The sequence below is a fragment of the Jaculus jaculus genome, chromosome 9, assembly GCF_020740685.1.
Source record: "Jaculus jaculus isolate mJacJac1 chromosome 9, mJacJac1.mat.Y.cur, whole genome shotgun sequence".
NCBI lineage: Eukaryota > Metazoa > Chordata > Mammalia > Rodentia > Dipodidae > Jaculus > Jaculus jaculus.
In genome coordinates, this window is record NC_059110.1 from 118,246,994 (window position 1) to 118,270,185 (window position 23,192).

Below are 23,192 nucleotides of genomic sequence, written 5' to 3' on the forward strand. Positions count from 1 at the left end.
GCCTCAGTGGACCAGATGTAGTTGAGGCGCTGAGCACGTGGCAATCCTCAGTCAGGACACTGTGGTTTCTGGGCCCAGCATTGTCCCTGGTGTCGGCGGCAGTGGCGTGGGGTGCTATGGCACTGACTCATCAGGGCTTCCCCTGGAGGAACCTGAAGTTTCGGGTGTCCTGGGGCTGCCCTACACACTGGTGGCTGGGTGTGCACTCATGCCATTCAGCCCTTCCTGACGGGCCCTTCCTGACCCTAGTTTCCCTTTCTGAGGTGGCCATATGGGACGTTTGGAGCACTGACTGAGAATGGGCTCATAGCAGGACTGGCCAAAGTGGCCCTGCCGGGTCAAGCCTGGGACAGATGGCACTGTGGACCTCAAGGCCACAGTGGGGGCTTATGGGAGCTAAAGGAGGGCTGGCTCCTACTGCTCCCCACTGCTGACTGTTCCCAACCCCTCAGCTCACATCCTGGCCTTTGCCCAAGTCCTCTCTTATGTGGAGACCCCAAGGGAAGTGTCTACATGTGCCTGGGCACGGTGACTATGTGACAGAAGAGGGGCCACACTCCAGACCAGGCTTGGTCTGAGCATCACATGAATGGGTATGTTTGGGGCTTGGGCTGAGGGGGAGCATCTTAAAAATGAGTCCCCAAAAGTCTTGGTCACTGCCTTACCTCCGGCAACTGGAAAGTTGAAACATTGCTCACGCAGAGAGAGCCCCAGGTCCTGGTGGAAGGCGCCCATTGCCTGAACCTCTAGAAACACTGGGCATAGCGGGCAGTCGCCACCTCTGGCTGGTCACCCTGCGTGGCGGGCCCGATGACAGTTGCTGATACCCATGTCTGGCTGTCAGTGTCCACAAGTAAGCTGCCTCTCCAGGGGCCAGCCCAGGAAAAGCATTGGCGGGGATCACAGAACCCCCGGCAGGAGGCAGAAAGACACGTGCCATCCCCCACAGCACATCCACACACACAGGCACACAGGCTCCTGTGCGTGTGTGGTGCACACAGACACGCACTCACACACAGACACGCACTCACACACATAGACACGCACTCACACATAGACACGCACTCACACATAGACATGCACTCACACACAGACACGCACTCACACACATAGACACGCACTCACACATAGACATGTACTCACACACAGACACGCACGCACACACAGACACGCACTCACACACAGACACGCACCTGGGACATACACGTGTCTGCTGTGCCACACTAGCACTGATGTGTCTATGCACACACATGCCTGTACACACGTGCATCTCATGTGCACATGCCGTGTAGTCTTGTACTTTTAGTATGCAGGCCCCTTTCTGGGGACCTCCCTTGGGTGTGGGCACCTGGAGGGGCTCTTCTGCACCGTGTGCTACCTTGAGAGGTGTCGTCCCAGGTCCGTACCCGTCCAGGATGGGGTCTTATTTAGAAAGAGGGTCTTTGAAGGTGCGATTCTCTTTTTCATTTACATGCACACACACGTGTGTGTGTGGTGTATATTGTCTGTGTACTCGTGTATGTGTGTGTGAGCGCGCAGATAGGATCACCTCGTGGGCGAGTGTGCAGAGGCCAGAGAAGAACGTCAGGCGCTCTCCTCTTTTGCTCATCATGTGATTCCTTGAGACAAAGTTTCTCACTGAACCTGGAACTACCATTTTTCAGTCAGCCTGGCGAGAGCCAATGATCCTCTGGTTTCCACTTCCCCACTGGACTGGGGTACAGGCTCGTGTGGCCATGCCCATCTGTTTACATGGGTGCTGGGGAATTGAACTCAGGGTTAGTCAAGACCTGTCAGACCTTCATGCTTGCATAGCAAGTTCTCTTCCCTGCTGAGCCATCTCCCCAGCTTTGAAGATGTGATCCTCTCAGGTGAGGTCCTACTAAGGCCAAATGTGTCCTAAATCCAATGCCTAGAGTCCTGGTGGCAAGAGGGCACAGGCCAATGAGGAAGTCACCTGAAGAGGAGACAGAGGCTAGAGTGACAGGGCCACAGGTGGATTACCAGGTCCCTGAGCTGGACCAGTCAGCAAGGCCCCTCGCCAAACCTCACTGGGAGCCACCAACACCTCCAGGTCTGAGCTTTGCCTCTGCAGTGGGAGAACTTGTTCTTGTGGAAGCCACAGCTCAGGGCACTATGCCTCAGCAGCCCTGAGACATAGATGCAAAGCCCTCCCCGCCCCCGCCGGCCCGGGGAGCCCAGCTCACCCAGATGACAGCTTGAACATGGTGGGTGGCGATGAGCTGGCTGATGTCCCAAGCCATGTGCCCTCCACTCATGGAGTCCTTTTGAGAGTGGGCCGCACCTGGCCCCTGTCAGGCCCTCTTCCTGGGCCTATGGTCACCTCACTCTCCCTGGCTTTTAGGGTGGAGGCTAAGGGTCAGCCAAAGGTGAGCCCAATTCAGACTGTACTGTTCCCAGAGGGTGTGGACAGAGTGGGCTGTCTGAGCCATGCCTGTGGTGGAGAGACCCCTGTGTTACCCCTGACCCTTGTCACATGTCACACTTGGCCAGGGTTCCTGTGGGGCTATGGTGTTGGGACCCTCCAGGCCCAGCCCCGCCTGCTCATCACAGAGGAACTAACTGCAGTGGGACCAGGCTGTGGCCTCCCCACCCCCCTGCAGAGGAAGCCGGCAGAGGAAATGAGGGCAGCGGACGCGGCTGGAGCCAGTTCCCAGGCCGCTAGTCTGGGTGGACGGTTGCCTGAGGACTGTCACAGGAGGCAGCGTCACACAATGTCCCCTGCCAGGTCTAGGGCCTGAGTCAGGGGGCCAGGGCATGAGGGTGGGGTAGGGTAGAGTCCTTCTGAAAGTCACTGTGGGTGGAGCGAAGCTGGAGCCACACCGGAGCAGCGGCCAGAGCCCGGTATGTGGGGGTCTGGGGAGGACACAGCCTGCTCTGCCCTGACCGGCTCTGGGTGGGGGTGGAAACACTGATCATGAGGACTTCGCTCTGGCAAGGAGCCCGACAGAGGACATGGCAGGCCCTAGAGTGGATAGGGCCTCTGCGGTGAGCAGGTCAGAGAGCTGGGGTCACCTGTCACACAGGGGTAAGAAGAGGTGGGACGGCCACACCTGCCCTTACTTTCTGAGGAATGGAGTCCAGCTCCACCCATCAGGGTCTTCGGGGACCTTTGTCACTGGTTTGGACACTTGGCTTCAAAGCAGCCCTGAGCAGCTGGCCTTGGGCTTGCTGGGGGATGATCTTTCCACCCTGTGAGCCAGACAGGGGGTGGGGAGCCAGAATTCCAGACCTAGGCTCTGACAAGGCCATCCTGTGCCCTGAGGCTGAGCTTTGAGGCCAGTGGGATGTCAGTGGACACCGTTCTTGAACTTGTCAGGGTCTCAGTAGGATACAGTGTTGAGTAGAGCTTCTGGCCTCACATTGTATCCCTATGGTCTTAAAAGTCATTCTCTCTCTCTCTCATACTGGGGTTGGAACCTAAAAACTGGTGCATGCTTGGCAAGTACTCACCATTGAGCTGGACCCCAGGCTCCGAAACTCAGTCCTTCCAGCAAGGGACCTGATGCTTCACTTAGCCCTGGCCCCTGCTGTTTCTGCAGCCTGCAACCTGCTCAGGGCAGCTGGGCCAGCCTGAGGGCCGGGACGGAAGGGAGCCTAAACAGGCTGTCACTAGGTAGAAGGGTGTAGTGGCCACCAGCTTATTTCTTTTGTTTGCTGACTAGAGACAAGATGCTGTGCGCGGAAGCTGCATGTGTGGGGTTTCCTGGAGTCCCCCAGTTTCCTGCTGAATGGGACACACAGGCAGATATGTGACTTGGTGGTATTGCCCTAGCTGTGACTGTACTCCCAGCCCTGGTGGCTCCCTTGGCCTTGTCCTACAAGGCCACCACAGGGCTGTCCCAGGCCTCTGCAGGCCATGGTGTTTCGCTCACACTCTCTGAGTAATGTTCCACCTGCAAATAGAACAGCAGAGGAATCTTCTCCTGGACAAGTCCAGTTTGGAGCTGCCCCTCTTGGAGCTTCTGGGAACATTCTGGAGAAGCTTGCCAGCCTTCTTCCCTCCCTCTTTCTTGCTTGCAGCCTCCTCCTACTTACTCCCTCCCTCCCCTTACTGCAATTTAATTTGCATACCACACGTTCATCCATACTTTTAGTATGTTCACAGTTGTGCAACCATCACCATAACCTGTTTGGGACCTTTTTATCTCCCCACATTAATCATGACTTCCCATGCCCACTCCCTGTCTTAGCAACCTCGAATCTGCCCTCCCTGTTTCTTTGACCAGCCCTGTCCGCAGCTTCTAGAAGCACAGTCACAGGTCTGTCTCGAGGAACCCCCCACCCCATTCTTATGGATATGCACACTGCAGGGCCCCACACGTGTGCTTTCCACAGACCCCGCAGGGGGTCTCCTCTCAAAAGTGCAGCGGGGCCTACTTGCTTCTTCCGAATGACTGGGGACCTGAGGTCTTCTGGGGCTGCTTGGCCACCTAAAGCCACCCATGAGGATGCCATAGGAGTTCTTTCTTGGTCACTTGGGAGCAGCAGATTCCGTCTGCCTTCCTCAGCTTTGTGCCTGGTGACAGTTCCTGGCCTGTCCACTTCCTGGCTGTCATGTTCTGTCTGGTGGGGGCAGCATGAGGCCCGGCGTGCATCTCTCCCCAGCCTGGGGGTGGCGGGACCGGCACACTCACCCTCTTTCCTCCAGAGAGCCGGTTGACCACTTCGTTACCCACTTACCGGCTGCTGGTCGGTGCACATCCTCATGTTGATCTGGAGCTGCCTGAATCTTTTTTTTTTTTTTTTTTTTGGTTTTTCAAGGTAGGGTCTCACCCTAGCTCAGGCTGACCTGGAACTCATTATGTAGTCTCAGGGTGGCCTCGAACTCTCGGCGATCCTCCTACCTCTGCCTCCCAAGTGCTGGGATTAAAGGCGTGCGCCGCCACGCCCGGCAGAAGCTGCCTGGAATTCTTTTGGCACGGAGCGGGTGTTTCTGAGCGACACTTCCTGTCTCCCTGGTGGTGGATGACCATGAGGGACAGCCCACTCCAGCCCCTGGGCTGACTCTTGGGTTTGTGCCAGCAGCACAGGCTCACCCTGCCGGCCTGCAGGCCCAGAGCTGCCCCTTGCTGAGGCTGCCCAGCGCTCTCTACTCAGAGGGGTACTCTGGAGCCTGAATTAGCCATCCATCTTAGGTTTTTGTTTTCCCTGAAAGTCCCATCGAAAGACATCCAGAGCCAGTGTGTGTCCTGAGTACTTGTCTTCTGGCCTGGGACCTGTGGTGAGATGTTTGATTCAGGTGTCCCCAGTACACTTAGGTGTGCTGTGTGCTAGGTTCCCAGCTGATGGCAATTGGAAACTAAAGCCTCCTGTTGGGGGTGGCCTTATGGATGTTATTGCCAGTTTCCCCGTGCCAGCATTTGGCACACTCTCTTGTTTCTGTTGTCCACTTATGTGGGCCGGGGGGGAGGGTGATGTCCACCCTCTTTTCATGCCATTGGTTTCTCCTGGCATTGTAGAGCTTCCCCCTTGAGCCTGTAAGCCAAAATAAACCTTTTTTTTCCCACAAGCTGCTCTTGGTTGGGGGATTTCTACCAGCAATGCGAACCTCACTGCAACATGTGGGTTTCCTTGGCCTCAGCGTAGGTCACACATCTTGTGGTATCAGGGTGTGGGTCCCAAGATGACCGGAGAATTGGGCCAAAGGCTGTATGTCAAGAGTCTGGCTGGTCAGGGTGGAAGGTCCCCCACTGTGTGGAGCAGGGAACAGCGGGGACCGTGTGACTGCCACCTTTCCATGCATGCCCAGCTGCCTGAGTGGGCTGGCTGTTCCCTAGGGCTCCTCAGCTGTGGGGCACAGGGTCCCTGGAGTCTGAGGACATGCTGAGTAACCAGTTGGCCTTTGGATTGGCCTGGGAAGAGCCCCAGGGTGTTAAGGAACAGGGCGGAGGGCGGGAGCCGATGTCATGTCAGCAGAGGGGAAGTCGCCGGTGAGTGTGAGCTGTGAGCGGCATGTTGAACTTCCGTCTGTTCCTGGGCCGCCCTGGAGGCTGGGTGCTCTGTTCCAGAGGAACCTCTGCAGGGGCTAAGAAGTCGGGTTTTGGGGTCTTGGAGGAGATGCTGGGGGTGCTATGGGAGCCTTACAGTAGCAGCAGAATTCAGCCCAAGGGCAGATGGGGCTGGGTGCTAACCCCTGGTTTGTGCTTCCAGGAGCATGGGGGACAAGGAGCAAGTGAGTATGGGGAGCCTTGTGAGGAGGTCCATGGGGCGTGTGTGTGTACCAGCACATGTGAGCATACTTACACGTGTGTGAGTGTGGGTACTGTATCTGTGAATTGGTGTGCACACAGGTGGTGCAGACATGTGTGCATGTGTTTGAGCATAAGCATGTGAGGGATGGGGGTGAGTGTGCAGGTGTGATTGTTGGGCACACGGGTGTACCTATGGACACACATGTGCATATGCACGTGAGGGCAAGTGAGATGTGGGAGTCTTGTCACCCTATGGGTCACCTAAGACCTCCTAGAATCTTTCCAGAACCCTGTCGTTTGACTCTCCCTTTCCCTCAGCTCTCTTAGGCTTTGGGATACAAATGATGACTTTTAAATTTTGTATTTATTTATTAGAGAGAGAGAGAGAGAGAGAGAGAAGGAGAGTATGGACACACCTTTTGCCACTGCAGACAAAATTCAGATGCATGTGCCACTTTGTGCATCTGGCTTTACGTGGGTACTGGGGAATCAAACCTCTGGCTTTGCAAGCAAGCACCTTTAGCCGCTGAGCCATCCCTCCAGCCCCACAAGTGGCTGTTCTATTTCCTGTTTCCCACTGGTGACAGGAAAGGGGAGCACTGCTCGTTTTGCAAGCACCCTCCCTCCCAGAGCCAACTCAGGGTCCACAGATGAACTGGGCCAGATGTTCACGTGGCTCCTTTTCCTGAGCCCCTCAGCCAAATAGCTGACCCGATAGCCTGCCAACTGTGCCTGCCCCCGAGAGCCCTCCACGCCGGCAGGGCAGCGTGCATGGGGGCTTGGAGCCCTGGCTGGTGGCAGGTCCATCTGTGACCTGGTGGTTCTCGTGGTGGGTGGGCTCTGGCCCTGAGATTCTCTGTGCTTAGGTGAGGCCTCACCTGGCCACTTTGTAGCTATTGGACATCGTTCTGCTACCTGACAGACAGTGGTCCTTGCACACTGCCTAGCTATCCACACAGTATATGGTATACCACACCTGCCCTGGGTGCTAGAGCTGAGAGCTTGGGAAGGCCCTAAGTGGGCAGTGTTGAGTTTTTTGGCCTCTAGGTGTGGGCGTGGTCTCCTCGCTCAGTGCCTTCGAGCCCCCTCTTACCTGCTGGAGGACCTGGCTGCCCCTGCCTCAGTTTCCTCCCTGTTGGTGGTCAGGGCCAGAGGACAGCTTAGCAGGGCCAGTGGGGGTCCTCCCTGCTCTTGGCCTGGGCCATCCTGTGGACAGGGCCTGGGTGCTAGGAAGCCCTGAGGATTGGAAGTAAGCGCCTTTAACCACTGGGCCATATCTCCAGCCATGAAGACTGGGGAGGAGCAACTTGCCAGCTGCGTCTGCAGGAGGGCCTGGTGGTCCCGGGGTCTTCTGGGCTCAGGCCACTGACCTGCAGTGGGAGGATCAGGGTTAGCTTCCAGTTTCCACCTGGGAATTCTGATCCTCTGTGGAAGAAGCCTTCCTGTCAGGCCCTTGGCAAACTTTCCCAGCTCCATAGCTCTGTCTGTCTCTTATGGCTTCCAAGGGGCATGCTACGCCTCCTCCTTACTCTTCTCCCAGGGACCCCAGAACCTTACTACCAGGAGGGGAGCTGCTAAGACAAACATTGGGCCGCTGGGACTGGCCTTACCTCTGGCACCCAGCTCAGTCCCATGGCTCTCTGCCTCCATCGCACAAGTTCCTTCTGTGTGGGATCCCCTTTGTCTCACAGTGGGGCTGGAGCCAGGCCCCAAGCCTGACCTCCAAATGGTGGTAGGCGGGGCCTTGCTGCCCTGACATTCTAGTCACTCTGTCCTCGGCCACGGTGAGTGGCCCAGATGTTGAGTGGGGAGTGCACTCCTGGGAATGAGTGTCTGGTCAAACTGGGGGAATCCCAAGAAGGGAGCCCCCAGGACAGAATCTGTGTGGATGTGTCCCCTGTTCCAGGAATGTTTGAGTGGTTTCTGTGAGGGGACATTTAGGAGCAAGGCTATGGGGCGTTCCTTGAGCAGGGTGGGAAGGAGGCCTGGGATAGGAGGATGGGCTCCATGGGGACGTCGAGCCTGGCGGAGGTGGGTGCCTGCGTCCCTGCTCGCTGGGCACACGCAGCATGGCGAGGCCTTCTCTCAGTGAGTAGGTCAGGGATGGTTACTGCCACTGCCTCACTCCGATTCCAGAGAGTTCTTTTTTTTTTTAATAACTTTTAATTTTTTTGTTTTATTTTTATTTATTTGGGAGTGACAGACAGAGAGAGAAAGAGGCAGATAGAGATTGAGAATGGGCGCGCCAGGGCCTCCAGCCACTGCGAACGAACTCCAGATGTGTGTGCCCCCTTGTGCATCTGGCTAATGTGGGTCCTGGGGAATCAAGCCTTGAACCGGGGTCCTTAGGCTTCACAGGCAAGCGCTTAACCACTAAGCCATTTCTCCAGCCCATTCCAGAGAGTTCTTGTCATCCCCAAGGGACCCTGTCCCCACCCCAGCCCCTGGAGTCTCTGGAGCATCTCATAGGGTCTGTCCAGAAAGCATCAAGCTGGGTCCACTGTCCACTGATCTCTTCACTTAGGTGCAGTGATGTTTCCCATTTATTGAGAGCCATGGCTGTGCTTGTGGGCTGGGCTCTCCAGAACAACAAACTGCCAACAGACAGCATGGCTGCCTCTTTAGCATGACTGGGGAGACTGAGGCACTGGCCTCGAGGCTCCTGGGCTGAGTGTCCACCCAGTCACCTGCCCTTCTTTCCCAGTCATCATTCCTGTGAGTATTCGTGGGGTGTGAATGCAGGTGTGCCTGTGTGAATAAGTGTGGGTCCTTGTGCTTGCAAGTGAGCTGTGAGTGTGTGTGTGAGCATGCAAGCATGTGCCTGTGTGCATATGTGATTGTGCACATACATGTGTGTGAGTGCATGAGTGTGCATGTGAGGGTGTGCCCCATGTGTGCAGAGTATGCACCTGTGTGTGCACATGAGTTGTCCACAAATGCACATGTGTGTACATCTGTGTGTTTAAGAGTGGATGTGCAATGTGAGCGCATGTATGTGTGCATGCATGAATGTGTTGAGTGTATGTTCATGTGTGAAGGTGCATGTATGTGTGTGCATGTGCCTGTGTGAGTATGTGTGTACATGTGTGTCCATTTGTGCATATCAATGAGTGTGTGCATGAGAGTTTGCGTGCCTGTCACACTCTGAAATATGCCCTCTCCACTGTATCCCATCAGGGCCTGGCTGGGTGGCCTGCCAGCGTCCCCAGGTACCCATGTGACCCACATGGGCTTCACATCTGTCTGGTGGCCCTGAAAGTGGCACTGGTCTGGCTGAAGTCCTCAGGGGTGGGCCCCTCCCTGCAGTCTGGGTGCAGGGAAAAGCCTGGGTCAGGGGTCTGGGACCAGACTGCCTGTGGACCCCAGTGAAGGCTGCTTCCAGACCCATGGACCCAACTTCACACCAGGCTGAAGGGCCTGGGCCAGTGGCACTGTGGTCTCAGGCGGAGGAGAAGATCAGTTGGCACTGACTCCTGGGGTGGGGGTCAAGTAGGGGTGGGGCAGAGTGATGGGATTTTAATTTTTTTGTTTAAATTTTTTTTTAAATTTATTTGCAAGGTGAGAGAGGGAGAGGAGACGGAGAATGGGCACTGCCAGGGTCTGTAGCCACGGCAAATGAACTCTAGATACATGTGCCCCTTTGTGCATCTAGCTTTCTGTGGGTCCTCGGGAAATCAAACCCGGGTCGTTAGGCTTTATAGGCAAGTGCCTCGACCGCTGAGCCATCTCTCCAGCCCCAGAGTGACGGGATTTAAATGAAACTCAGAATCATCACTCATTGCGAAGGTGACACCAGAAGAACGCAGTCCCCTGACTTCTGCCACTGTTGACATGGGCGCTTCCTTATCCAGCCTCTTCTTGTTGCTGTCACTGTGGTTGGCACTTATGGTCCTGTGCCCTGCCCTGCCTTCGACTTTGCTGAGCTAGTCAGTGCAGAATGAACATGCATGCTCACAGTGTCTAATTTTTTAAATTAATTTATTTGTGTGTCTGTATGTATAGATGCATGTATATGGGCACGTGTGTATCATGCATGTACCACTTTGTATCTGGCTTTATGTGGATACTGAGGACTCAGGCCCAGGCTGGCAGGCTTTGCAGGCAAGCACCTTTAACCGTGGAGCCGTCTCCCCAGCCTCAGTGTATAGCCTGATAAGTCTTCACCCCTCTTTCTCCTCCTTCTCTTCCTCCCTTTCTTCCTCTTCTTGCCTGACCACAGACCCTGAGTTCTAGCTCTTAGCTGCAGCTTTGCTTATTCCTGCCCATTTGGGGGGCATTTAAGGACATTTTGGGTTTGGGCCAGGCTGAATCCTGCTGTCGGGGACCCTGGGTGCTGGAACCGTCCATACAAGGCAAAAGGCAATCACATGTCACTATGAGGGTTGCCCCCGTGTCAATGGGGAGTCACCACTGGAGGGAAGCTGCGTCACTGGAGGGGAGCTCTGTGACACTGGAGAGGCGTCTTGCCATGATTCCAGTCCAACCAGCAGCCCCTGGCCCCATCAGTGGGAGTGCTGCCCCTGCCCAGTGCCCTGGGGTGGGGGGTCTGTGCTCCGTGGCGTCTCTGGCCTCCCACCCTGCTCTGAGGATGGTGTCTGGGAAACAGACCCAGAACCTTTGGTGACAAGGCCATGGAATGGGGGAAGGAAAACCAGAGGCATCAGGTAGGACAGAAATGGCCACAGGAAGTTGGAGACGACAGTGGGATTGAAATGCTAGTTAGCAGGGCAGAGTCACTTCCTAGTAACCTCTCCTAGGAAGGATGCTGGGGGGCTCTGCACCCTAACTTGGTTACTCAAGCTGCACCCCTCCAGTGGACCACCACCCTGGCCCACTCATCTGTTGGGTGCTGGGGTCACATCAGGTCCTAGGGAACCCGCTGCAAGCAGCTGGGAAGGTCTTGTCCCTCTGACTCCTGTGTGTTCAATGTTCAGAGGCTGCCTCCTGGTGGAAGGAGTGGGTAATCCCGTGTGCCCCAAAACCTGCTGGCCCCCAGCACAGGACTCTGTGCTGGACAAGGAGAGGCTGGCGGGTGTTGCGGCACAAGCCTTTAATCCCGGCACTCAGGAAGCTGAGGAAGAAGGATCACCATGAGTTCAAGGACAGCTTGGAGCAGCAGAGCGAGCTCCTGGTCAGCCTGGAGTAGAGTGAGACCCTGCTTTGAAATAAAAAAAAGAGAAGCTGTGTGGGTGGAGCCTCTCCGGGTAGGTGGAGCCTTCTCGGTGGGGGCACCTGGGAGGGGAGGGTCAGATTTAAAGCCATGTTCGGCTTTGGGGGCTCTGAGTCTACTATAGGCCCCTCCCAGCTCATGGTGCCTGCCTGCCTCCCTACCTTTGGCTCTGCCTTCTTCCTCCCGCATCTCAGCTGGGCCCATGCCTCCAAAGTGGGACAGTGGCCAAGTAGCAATGGGTATGAGGACTACAGGCGTTAGCTTGGCCCAGCTAATGTGCATATGATCTTTTTTTTTTTTTTTTTTTTTTTGAGGTAGGGTCTCGCTCTAGCTCAGGCTGACCTGTATAGTCTCAGGGTGGCCTCGAACTCATGGCGATCCTCTTACCTCTGCCTCCCAAGTGCTGGGATTAAAGGCGTGTGCCACCATGCCCGGCTGCATATGACCTTAAAAGTGAACTGCTCTGCCCAGAACCCTCCAGATGAATGCCTGCCTAGAAGAAGGGAGGGAGGGAGGAAGAAAGGAAAGGGGAAGAGGGAAAAAGCAAACACATGCCACTCCACGTCAGAACCAGTGAGCCCCAGCCTTCCCAGCCTGAGCATCACCTAGGCCAGCCAGGGTCCCTGCGGGTGCCCCGTCCTCCTTGTGTGGCTACTTCCAGCCGCCTGCCAGGCAAAGAACTGAGGCAGGCGCGCCCTGCCTTGCCTCAAAGGCTTTGCTCCCCTAGCAGAAGCCAACTGCTCCTCTTGGCTGCTATGACAACTGTCAGGGGACTAGGTGTGTTCCCCTGGCTAAGCTGGAGGGTGGTGGGCAGCTGGAGGGCCACTGGAGGCTGAAGAGAGCGTTCACTGCCTCTGGCCTCCCTCCAACACCTGCCCAACACCCACATGACACCTGCCCCCCAATCTTGTCTGTAAAGTCCCTTTTTTTGCAAGGGAGGGCGACAGAGCCGCAAGCCCAAGGGAGGAGAAGGCGGGCAGCTTTGCCAACAGTAGGTGCCCTCTCACCAAATCTGGGTAGTGCAAGATACAAAACCAGTAATTATACTGACACATTACAATTCCCGGAAAAAACTGGGAAGCTGGGAGTGTGACATAAATAGCAAAGGGAGAGAGGAGCCGTGGCTGGGCAACTGCTGCACGCAAACGGAGGTGGAGGGGCGGGCCAGCTCCCCCGGAAAGGCCATTCGGGGGTGCAGATGAGAATGGTAGGAGCACAGCCGGCCCAGGCGATCCGAGTAGCGGCAGATTTGGGTGTGAGTGGATGAGGCTAGCAGGGGGGGCTGGTCGTGGGGACCCTGGGGCACTCCCTGCAGGGAGGCCCATTCCATTGTGCGCAGTGGCACTATAAAGCCAAGGTGTGCCCACCTGCATGTGCATTACTGTGGTGGGTATGGATTCCTGGCTCCAGAAGCCCTCCCCCAGCCAAGTGCTGAGATGTAATGTGGATGTCACCCGTTGGGAGTTACTAGGGATGTTCATGCAGGGCCTTGTGTAGGATTTCATGAGACCCCATACCATTGGTGAGAATAGCAAGGCCAGGGCTTCAAAGCAGTGGCGGGATGCTTTGTGTAAAGGAATTGTGCGTTTGGTATTTAAGAGGCTTCCCAATATGATGGAGAATGGATTTTCAAAGGAGAAAGTGCCGGGGGGGGGGGGGGGAGGGAGGGAATTAACACGGGATTTTTTTTATAATCATGAAAATGCTAATAAAAATTTTTTTAAAAGCCTAAATTCTATAAGATAAAAAAAAAAAAGAGGCTTCCCAAGGCTGTGGCTCAGTGGTAGACCACTTGCTTAGCCTGCACGAGGCCTGGACTCTGTCCCCTGAACGTCAAAGGAGCCTCCCAAGGCCAAGACGTTGTGTGGACAACAAACCATGTACGATTGCTGTTTTCCTGGACATAGGTTCTAGAGGAGGTGGGGACATGCCAGCGCTGATGGCAAGCTTGACCTTTGGGTGGGGAGGGCAGTCCTGTGACTGTGCCAGGCTGGACTGGGCTTCTGTGGGTACATTCATGTGTGAGCACAGCACCAAGGAGGTCGGAGGACAACCTTCCGTGTGAGTCCTTGCTTTCCGTCCCACTTAAGGCAGGCTCTCCCGGTGGCCACTGTGCATGCCAGGCTAGCTCGCCTGTGGGCTTCCCGATGTCCTCCTGTTTGTGCCTCCCGTCTTGCAATAAGCATGCTGGGATAGCAGACACGTTTCTGCATCCGGCTTTACATGGGTCCTGGGAATATGAACTCAGGTCACCAGGTCTGGGTAGCAAGTGCTTTTATCCGCTGGGCCATCTCCCTGGCCCAAGTTTGCATTGAATTTTAGTTTTATATATTCACTTATTTATTCATTTGGTGCCCTGTGTGTAATTGGTGTGATGTACGTGATACATGCACATGTATTTACCCGTGCAGTGCCCTGTGTCCTCATGTGCTTGCTGGTAATGGCCAGAGCAGAGCAGCAGTATCTAGGTCCATATGAGCCAGTCTATTTTTATTTATTTATTTTGGTTTTAAATAATTTTTAAACTTTATTTTTATTTATTTATTTGTGTGAGAGAGAGGCAGAGAGGGGGAGAAAGAAAGAATGGGCGTGCCAGAGCCTCCAGCCACTGCAAATGAACTCGAGACGTGTGTGCCCCCTTGTGCATCTGGCTTATGTAGGTCTTGGGGAATCAACCTGGGTCCTCTGGCTTTGCAGGCAAGCATCTTAACCACTAAGCCATCTCTCCAGCCCTTATTTTGTTTTTTCAAAGTAGGGTTTCACTCTAGTCCAGGTTGACCTGGAATTCATTATGTAGTCTCAGGGTGGCCTTGAACTCACAGTGATCCTCCTACCTCTGCCTCCTGAGTGCTGGGATTAAAGGTGTGTGCCACCATGCCTGGCATATTATTTATTTATTATTAGAGAGAGAAAGGAGCAGATAGAGAGAATGGGTATATCAGGGCCTCTAGCCATGAACTCCAAATGCACGTGCCACCTTGTGCATCTGGCTTACATGATACTGGGGAATTGAACCTGGGTCCTTAGTCTCTGCAGGCAAGCACCTTAATGCTAAGCCATCTCTCCAGTCCCAGAGTCTCTTATTGATCTTGAGCTTGCTGCTCTTTTCCTTGAGCTCCCACGATTCTTGGATCTCTGCTCCCTTGGGTGGCTGGGGTTACAGAGTGCGTGGCCACGCTCACTTTATGCATGCCCTGCGGATCTGGCCTCTTCAGGCTCTCATGCTTGCACAGGAAGTGCTTTTGAACCGCTGAGCCATCTCTCTAGCCCTAGGCTTGTGTTTTAATTTTTTAAAATTTTTAAAATTTATTTATTTGAGAGCGACAGACACAGAGAGAAAGACAGATAGAGGGAGAGAGAGAGAATGGGCGCGCCAGGGCTTCCAGCCTGTGCAAACGAACTCCAGACGCGTGCGCCCCCTTGTGCATCTGGCTAACATGGGACCTGGGGAACCGAGCCTCGAACCAGGGTCCTTAGGCTTCACAGGCAAGCGCTTAACCGCCAAGCCATCTCTCTAGCCCGAGGCTTGTGTTTTATAACCCGAGCTCACACTGCAATCTCCAAAGCAACCCAGCAACGCAGAGCTGTGCTGCCCATCCGCGTCTGGACGCTTCACCCACCAACAGAGTCAGGCTGGCGCCTGGGAAGCTCCGCATCTCCACTCGTTTCATCCCTAGTTCTAAGCCTCCGCCGTTTCTCCTACACCTCTCCCTCTGGATTTCCCAGCCTGGGCCCTGGCCCAGAATGCTGCATCGCTCTACTCCCAACCCCCAATTCTGCCTGGTACTTGGCTTCTGCGTGGCTCCTGGGGAGCCCCTGTGTGATGTTCTCGGCAGGGGGTGGGGCCCACTGGAAGACAGGCTTCTGGGGTGGAGCTTCTGTGGCCCTGCAGGGGGCTCCAGAAATCCAGGTGCACATGTAAATTTGAAAGTTCAAGTCCACCTCCAGGTATGTGTCTGGCCGCCCATCTGACCATCTTCCCACCCGCAGGGGTGGGTCTGGCACCGGTACTCATGTGATACTTGGGTATGAGAACATACGTGGCCCTTATGTAGCATGGGGGTGGTTCACATGTGACTGCATGTGTGTGTGTGTGCTCACACAGTCAAACATACTTAGTGCACATGCCTGTCGGCATGGCAGCGCCCCTACCTGCCAAGGCCCTGGTAGGGCATCGGCTCAGCGTCCCGAGGACTGGCCGGGGCTCGTGGACGTGGCCCCATCCTGCAGCCTGTTTACCCTGCAGTGGTGTCCTGGCTCCTGCGTGCTGACTAACCTGCCCTCTTGTCCCCTGCCCACCACCCCCGGCCGTCATCCTAGCTCCCACGACCCTTTTCTTTGAGAGTGGGGTGGGGAGTAGCTCTGGGTCCGAGAGGGCAGGCCGGCCCACGTTTGCATCCCTCCACCAGGCTCACGTGACCTCCAGGTAGCCGTGCCTCCAGGTAGCCGCACTATTAGCCTAGCTGGAGCCCAAGGGCCTTGCCTTGCTAAGCCTGGCACTCCCTGGTGGGCAGAAGCAGCTGTCTCGGTGGCCAGAGGAGCTGGGTGGCCCAGCTCCCCCAGGGGCTGAATGAGGAGGATGCATGGACAGAGAGGGTGAATTAGAGCCTTGTGATGAGGGGGGCCGACCCGCCGGCTCCGCGCACCCTCCTCTCTGTGTAACCTGTGGACACCACACAGGCTGGACTTCCCTGATTGGGAGCAATTCCCGGATCAATAGTTGGGGACTGGGGACATGTCATACTGACCCAAGCACCTCAGTTTCCCCACCTGAGATGAAGGGCTCAAGTGGACAAGGTGCTGAAGAATGGTGTCCCTCCCTGCTGTCCCCAGGGCAGAAAGGGCCTTGGGGGTGACGCCAGCAGGGGCGAGTTGAGCATGGAGAAGCCCTTCTGCCCAGCAGAAGCAAGTCCATCTCCGCTGTGCCCGTGGGTCCTTGGAGACTAGGCAGACCTGGTGGCTTGGGGTCTGACCTTCCAGATGTCCAGAGTCACATTCTAACTCCATGATCTCCCTTGCCTAGTAGGGTCTTGGGCATCTTTCATCCCCATAGGGGCAGAGTGGGGAGACTGAAGCCTGAGGGAAACATGGAGATGGATCCCCCCAGAGCCTCGAGACCCTGTCTTCACAGGGAGGAATCCATAGACCTTAGGATTGGGAGCTGAACCCATACTGGCCTCTTTGCCAACCCAGTGTCTCCTGGTGAGGACGGAGTGGTGTCTGGGGGTAGCTGCAGGGCTGCAGGCCCTGACTGCTGAGGCCGCCCCGTCCACCTGCTGTGGTCTTGTCTACTGTGGGCTCTTGGGCCTCTTGGGGCAATGCGGGGACAGAGGGGTGCAGAGGCTCAGTTTCTGCTGTGGCGAATACAGGGTGAGCTGGGAACTGAGGTGAGGACACAGCGGGCATCTGAGCCCCCGGCCCCTGCTTTTTTACAGACGGTACCTCCCTCAGTGAGCTGTCTTGGTCATCCTCGCTTGCTGTGGTAGCTGTGTCCCTCTCAGGGCTCTTCACTGTCACCGTCCTCATGCTGGCCTGCCTGTGCTGTAAGAAAGGCGGCATCGGGTTCAAGGTGAGAGCTGGGGCCCATCATGGCCATGTGTGGGATCCTAGGGCCTTGTGTGCCCCAGCCTCCCTCCCTCCTGTGGTCACCAAGGTGGCTTCTGGGCGGTCAAGGCTTATCTGGAGCCACCCAAAGACCATTTGGACCCCTGGTCTTGGATACAAAGCCCCTCCTCTGGGGGATCTTAGGGACTCCTGTCCACGCACCCCTCTTTAGGGCCCTTCTGTGGAGGTGGTTTTGTACTTTCCCATCCCAGCCCAAGGTCAGAGCCCAGGGAGGCTGAGGTGGCCTTGAAGGGCCACTGGGGACTCTTGAAAAGTCCTGACTCCAAGTGCAGGGGCTGATCCTGCGGGGACCCTAGGGTGATTTTAGGGAAATGAAGCCATTTGACAGCCACTTCCCAGCACCGAAACTGTCCTTTGGAGTGTGCTTCTAGTTTGGGAATCTTCTGCCCACGGGGCATCTGTCAGGTTCTAGAAACCTGGCTGGAGCAACTGTCCTGTTTGTGGTCTGTCTGCCGAGGGCCTGGAAGACCTCGCTATGCCTCCTCTGGGAGGCTGGACCCTAGGACCGAGGCCTCTGCTCTGAGCTAGCTCTGGGGCATCCCTGAGAGTGCTGGCTCCCACCCCCGCCATCCTGCAACTCTGTGGCCACCCATGTCCCACTGTGGCTCTGAGCATGGCTAGGAGGAATGCACAGGTCTGAGCCTCTGGCAGAGGCTCCGCCTGGGCCTGTGGGGGCCACAGTCCTGCAGGTCAGCACATTGAGGCCTGGCCAGAGCCCTCAGTCATTCCTGCACCCACACAGGGCAGCAGATCAGATTCCTGCCTTGCAGAGGTCAGGGTGGGAGGAGCTTTTGTGGCTACAGCACAGTGCCCTATCTGTTTCAGGGGGACCTCCCCACTAGGAGACCCACACCCAGCTGCTGTTGCCCTACTTAAGAATCTCAGCACCTGGGAGTACAGGATCCTAGCTAAGCAGGGGCGCCGAGCACCTGAGAGGTAGTGCTGTGACCCCCAAAGTCTGTGAGGTCTATAGTGTCCTAGTGCCCACCTTGGAGACACTGACTCCTGACTCACAGGCTGCCCAGGCAAGGCTGTTTCTCTGAGAGCCTTCAGATGCTGGTGGTGGGGCTGGGAGGCGGGGCTTGTGGGCCATTGTGTAGCAGCCCCTCCTGGGCCCTGAGAACAAGGCCCCACACAGAGGCTCCGGCAGCCCCTCCTACCCGTGCCCTCCTCACCTCCTTGGGAACATGGTGCCCAGAACATTCCAGCACTAGTGTGCTTGATAGGAGGCCCCGCTGTCGGCCTCACAGTGGGACCCTCCCAGGGCTGGGGCAAGGCCTGAGAGCCCCATGCTTACTCTGTGCTACCTGATCGCGCGCTGCGCTGGCAGGACCCAGTGGGCCCTCAGGACGCCAAGGAAGGTAATGGCTGGAGCCAGGGCTGATGCCAGATGGGGAGGTGGGCATCCACAGAGTCCAGGTGTGTGGGAATAGAGCAGAAGCTGGGATGGAGGAACTTCTAGGATAGTTCCCCGGGCTCTGGGGAGGAGGAGATGCCAGTGGCTCTGTCCTTGGACTTCAGATCTGGACTGACCCTCAGGAGCAGAGTGCCTACCCGTCTGAACAGAAGGACAACTGGGATCCAGAAAAGGAGGGAACCCTGGGGTACATTTAGCTGTCTGTCCACAGGAGTGTGGTCTGGAGTGAGCAGCCAGGCTCCAGCTCTGTGAAAGTCCTCAGCTTGCAGAGCCTCAGTTTCCCCACCCAGGCAGGGGCTGTGGGGAGGGACAGATGTCTGGGAGAGCCTTGTTTTCATGAGTTCTTGTCTTAAGCCAAGCTGTAGCCTGTTCCAGATGGACTCTGCTCTGGAATGGGCTGGGGAACAGAGGTGGGGGTAGAGGTGGTCTCCTCCAGTCAGATGCTCTTCAAAATAGTAGCCTGGCTGGGCGTGGTGGCGCACACCTTTAATCCCAGCACTCGGGAGGCAGAAGTAGGAGGATGGCCGTGAGTTCGAGGCTACCCTGAGACTACATAGTTAATTCCAGGTCAGCCTGAACCAGAGTGAGACCCTACCTTGAAAAACCAAAGAAAAAAAAAAAGAAAAGAAAAGAAAAAAAAAGCCTGCTCAGGAGTGGCCGCTGGGGCTGTCCAGCAGCAGACTCTTAAGGAGCCTGGAGCACCCATGGGGGTGCGGTGGGGTGAAGGTCCATGGATTAACTGGAGGCAGGTGGTGGGTGGGGCAAGTGCCCCACCTAGGGGTGAACCTAGTTTATTGGTTCATTGTTTCTTGTCCCCAGGGAAAGGGGCATCTAATTGCTTCTCCCAGGGATGGGGTAATACAGCCCCTGTCCCTGAAGTTGTCCCATGCCAGATGGGACCCCTGGCAGGGGCCCTCAGCTGAGGGCTGCTGGGTGGGGGAGGGTGCCTGGACAGGATGGCTGCCTGGCCTGGGCCTCTTGCCTCTTTCCCTTGAACTCTGCCTCCAGCCCCTCCCACAGGCGGGCCTCACCTGAGGCTGTCTCAACTGTGCCTTTGGCCCCTCCTGGGACAGCGGTGACCCTGGGGAGGCAGGGCTTAGGAGCGGACTCTGTGGAGGACATGTGGGAGCCAGCCAGCAGGGGTACAGGTGTGGGAGTCCAGCTCCAGGTCAGGTGCCCCAGTCCGGTCCAGCTCTGGGGAGAGAGGGACCTTTCTGAGCCTGCCACACCTGCCTTGGATTCTCTGAGGAGCCCAGCTCATGGCCTGTGCTGGCCCGGCCCACAGGAGTTTGAGAATGCTGAGGGAGACGAGTATGTGGCCGACTTCTCGGCCCAGGGCTCTCCAGCCGCAGCAGCACAGAACGGTCCTGATGTGTATGTCCTGCCCCTCACCGAGGTCTCTCTGCCAATGGCCAAGCAGCCAGGCCGCTCAGGTGAGTGGGCCAGATGGGGTGGGATGGGACCTTCCTTCCCTCCTTCCTGCCCAGGGGTCAGCAAGCCTGCTTGCGGAAGTCTGAGGACTCGGCTTTGGAAGTGGGGGCAGTAGGAGCTGGGGACACCCAGGGCCACATGCCACTAGTGGGAGGCCTGGGCACACTAGGCTGTGTGGTGGCAGAGGACATATGTATCCTTCTGGACCTGGGGGCCAGCTGTCAGCAGGATTGAAGACAGCCTTGCACTGTCGCTTAGCTCAGCTACCCAAGCGGCTGCTATGCAGAAGTGCAGTGAGGGTACAGGTAGCCCAGATCTCTGGTCCTGGGACTGGCCACCCTTCTCTGATACATCGAGGATGCTTGACCCAGATTCCTGCGTGCTCCTGCCCTGACCCCACAGGACTTGGGCTTCATTGTGTCTGCCAGATGGATCTGCTCACACAGCAAGACCCGACTGGGGACATGCAGAGTCTGGGTCCCGGGGGTGGTGGGGGGCAGGGCACGATGTAGGTGGGACCTCTTCCTGTGTCCCACTCTCTGCCGGGTCCTATTTACCTTGTGTTCGCAGGCCGTCCCCAGGCCGCCCTCTCCCAGGGCTCTAGACGTGACAGGTAAAGGCTGAGTCTGGAGCCGCCCTAGCTCTGCCCTGGGCAGGGCGGTGTCCCTGGACTCTGGCCACCTTTGTGACAGTCAGCTCTCAGGCCTTGCCTAATTGGAAGTTCTAACCCAAGGCTGCCCCTCCCTGCCCACCTGACGGCTCCGGTAACAGAGGGGAGGCCCCAGAGTGTGTGGCTGTGTTGGCTCCAGGGCTTATTATTGTGGTGACGAGCAGGCCATGCCACCGGCCACTACCCAAGCCTTGCCACACTCTCACCATAACGCTGTCCCAAGAACCTGCCTGCATCATGGGCTCTTGGCTTTTGTCTGGGTCTGCAAAGACCTAGATGGGGCCTTTAGCCATCAGCTTGTGCTCAGGGACATACCTGTCCCTCTGGTCCCCAACTCTTGTGGAGAAGAGTTGCTGGTGAGGCAGGAATCAGGCATGGGGTTCCAGGCCAGAACCCCAGTTGTCCACTGGCCCAAAGAGCCACACCTGTCCCTGGCATCTTGTAAGAGGCAGGCAAGCTAGGCTGGACAGGGGCCACAGCCTTCCTAGCCATGTGGACACGGCTGGGAGTGAGTGGGGGACCAGAGGCTAGCTGGGGCCACTGCCAACCCTCAGGTGTGCTTGGGACCCCACAGATCCTGAAGACCCAGCTGGCCCCCACTTCTGGGAGAATGGGGATTCAGAGACAGAGCCCCAAGACAGTGTAGGAGCGCCTTTTTCTCCACCCGTGCAGCTGTTCTGTTTCCCAGGGGGAGAGAGATTTGGGGTGAGACTGGGGGTGAAGATAACAGAGGACAGGTCAGCCAGCATGGGCCCCATCCACACCCTGTTCTCTCAGCCAGCTCACTACTGCCTCTGTAGCTGCCCTGGTATCATCTGCTAGGACCCTGAGGCTGCTTTGGGATGGGTGAGGTCCTGGATGGAAAAGGGTGTCCAGATAGATAAGCCCCAGGACACAGGGCCCAAGGGGACCTGCTTGCTAAACTGGACACTGAGCCAACATTCTCTGGACCTCTAGTCCCAGGAGGCTGCTACTTCCCCTTGGGTCCTCCCAGTAGCCAGGCTCAGCCTCTGCCCATCTTGGTCTTCTGGGAAGTTGGCGTGGGAGCAGAATTCAGGGAATCTGAGGGGGCATGAGTGGGTGCAGTCAGCACTGGCCCCTTCCTCCCGACCTACACTGACCCTTTCTCCCCACTGACCTCACCCAGCCTGGCCTATAAGGAGAATGGGCCCAGTGTATCCCGTACAGGGCTGTGCCAAGCAGCCCCCAACAAAGGAGCCTTTGGTGTGCCTGGTGTAGGGATGCCAGCTTGCAGCAGGGGCCGGGGGGCGGGGGTGGGGCGGGCTGCTCTGGTGCCCTCCCCAGGCCACAGCACCAGCCTCTTGCCCCAACCAAACTGCCTGCCTGCTGTGACCCGTGCAGAAGGTCCTGCTAACAGCCTGGCTCGTGCTGGTGGCTCGGCACACCCTTCCCCAGGCTTCACCAGAGAGATGCCTGGACAGAGCTGGAAATTGGTGGCTCTGCTGGCCACTCCAGCCTGTCTCCTAAGAGACAGGCCCTGTTCCCTGATGGTAGTCCCCAGAGGTGGTCTCTGCTTCAGGGATTCAGCGTACCTTCCCTGGCTGGTGTTGGGGGACTCGGTATCTCCCTGGGCCCTGGAGACGAAGATGGGGAGGTAGAGTGGCTAAAGGGGTCCTGTGCCGTTACAGTGCAGCTCCTCAAGTCCACGGACCTGGGTCGGCACAGCCTCCTGTACTTGAAGGAGATCGGCCACGGCTGGTTTGGGAAGGTGAGCACGCCACAGGGCAGTTCGGGGCTGCAGTCTCGCTCTTGCTCCTCCTGGGAGGCACCTGGGGAGGGTGCCCTTTCCTGTAACCCCCAGAACTGGGCACCCAGGTTCTTCTTCGTAGTGGACCCCAATGAGTGAGAAGAGCAGAGGCCCTGGACTGTTCCAGCCAGAGGGCTTGGTGGTGGGCTTCAAAGCTATCTGTAAAGGAGTAGACTGAGGCACCCAGAGCCACACAGCTCTTCTGGGGAGGCTGGAAGTGGAGCTCGGGAAGGGGTCTGGCGACTCACACTGGTTGGTGCAGGTGTTCCTGGGGGAAGTGCATTCAGGCGTCAGCGGCACCCAGGTGGTGGTGAAGGAGCTGAAGGCCAGTGCCAGTGTGCAGGAGCAAATGCAGTTCTTGGAGGAGGCACAGCCCTACAGGTAGGTGGCATCTTGGGACTAATCCAGGAGGAGGGGTAGGCGCCTGCTCTCTCCCGGGCCTCTCACACCCGCGGGCTCTTGCAGGGCCCTGCAACACAGCAACCTGCTTCAGTGCCTGGCCCAGTGCGCAGAGGTGACGCCCTACCTGCTGGTCATGGAGTTCTGTCCACTGGTGAGTGGCTGCCTGGGGGAGGGGCACCACCTCTTCAGGCCCCTTCTCCCAGCTGCTTCTCTGAAGGGAAGGAGAAAGCCTTCCTGCGCTGGGCTACCCTTGGGCTTTCTCCTTCCCTTCTAAAGTGGAGCCCCAGGAGGCTCTGCCCCCATCTTCTAGAGGGGCCTGCACAGTGATGAGCCAGCCGCACTAGGGAAGCGCACTAGGGGAGCGCCTGGGGTAGGGGGCAGTGCCCCCATGCGGGCTTCCCCCAGCAGCTGGGTGGTGGGTTAGCGTAAGGCGTCCTACGACATCATGTGTGGCCATTGGGGCTGCCAGGCTAGCCTCTCATCACCAGCCTCAG

General features: G+C 57.0%; 1 protein-coding gene across 2 annotated transcripts in view; it reads left to right on the forward strand.

Moving 5' to 3' along the window:
* The window catches only part of Aatk (apoptosis associated tyrosine kinase), a 39,774-nt gene that overhangs the window by 2,723 nt on the left and 13,859 nt on the right, over positions 1–23,192 (forward strand). For both annotated transcript variants that reach the window (XM_045159360.1, XM_004655263.2), the window contains exons 2-6: positions 16,821–16,954; positions 19,713–19,860; positions 22,178–22,257; positions 22,559–22,677; positions 22,762–22,849. In XM_045159360.1, the coding sequence (XP_045015295.1) occupies positions 16,821–16,954; positions 19,713–19,860; positions 22,178–22,257; positions 22,559–22,677; positions 22,762–22,849 (569 nt within the window). The remainder of the gene's footprint in view (positions 1–16,820; positions 16,955–19,712; positions 19,861–22,177; positions 22,258–22,558; positions 22,678–22,761; positions 22,850–23,192) is intronic.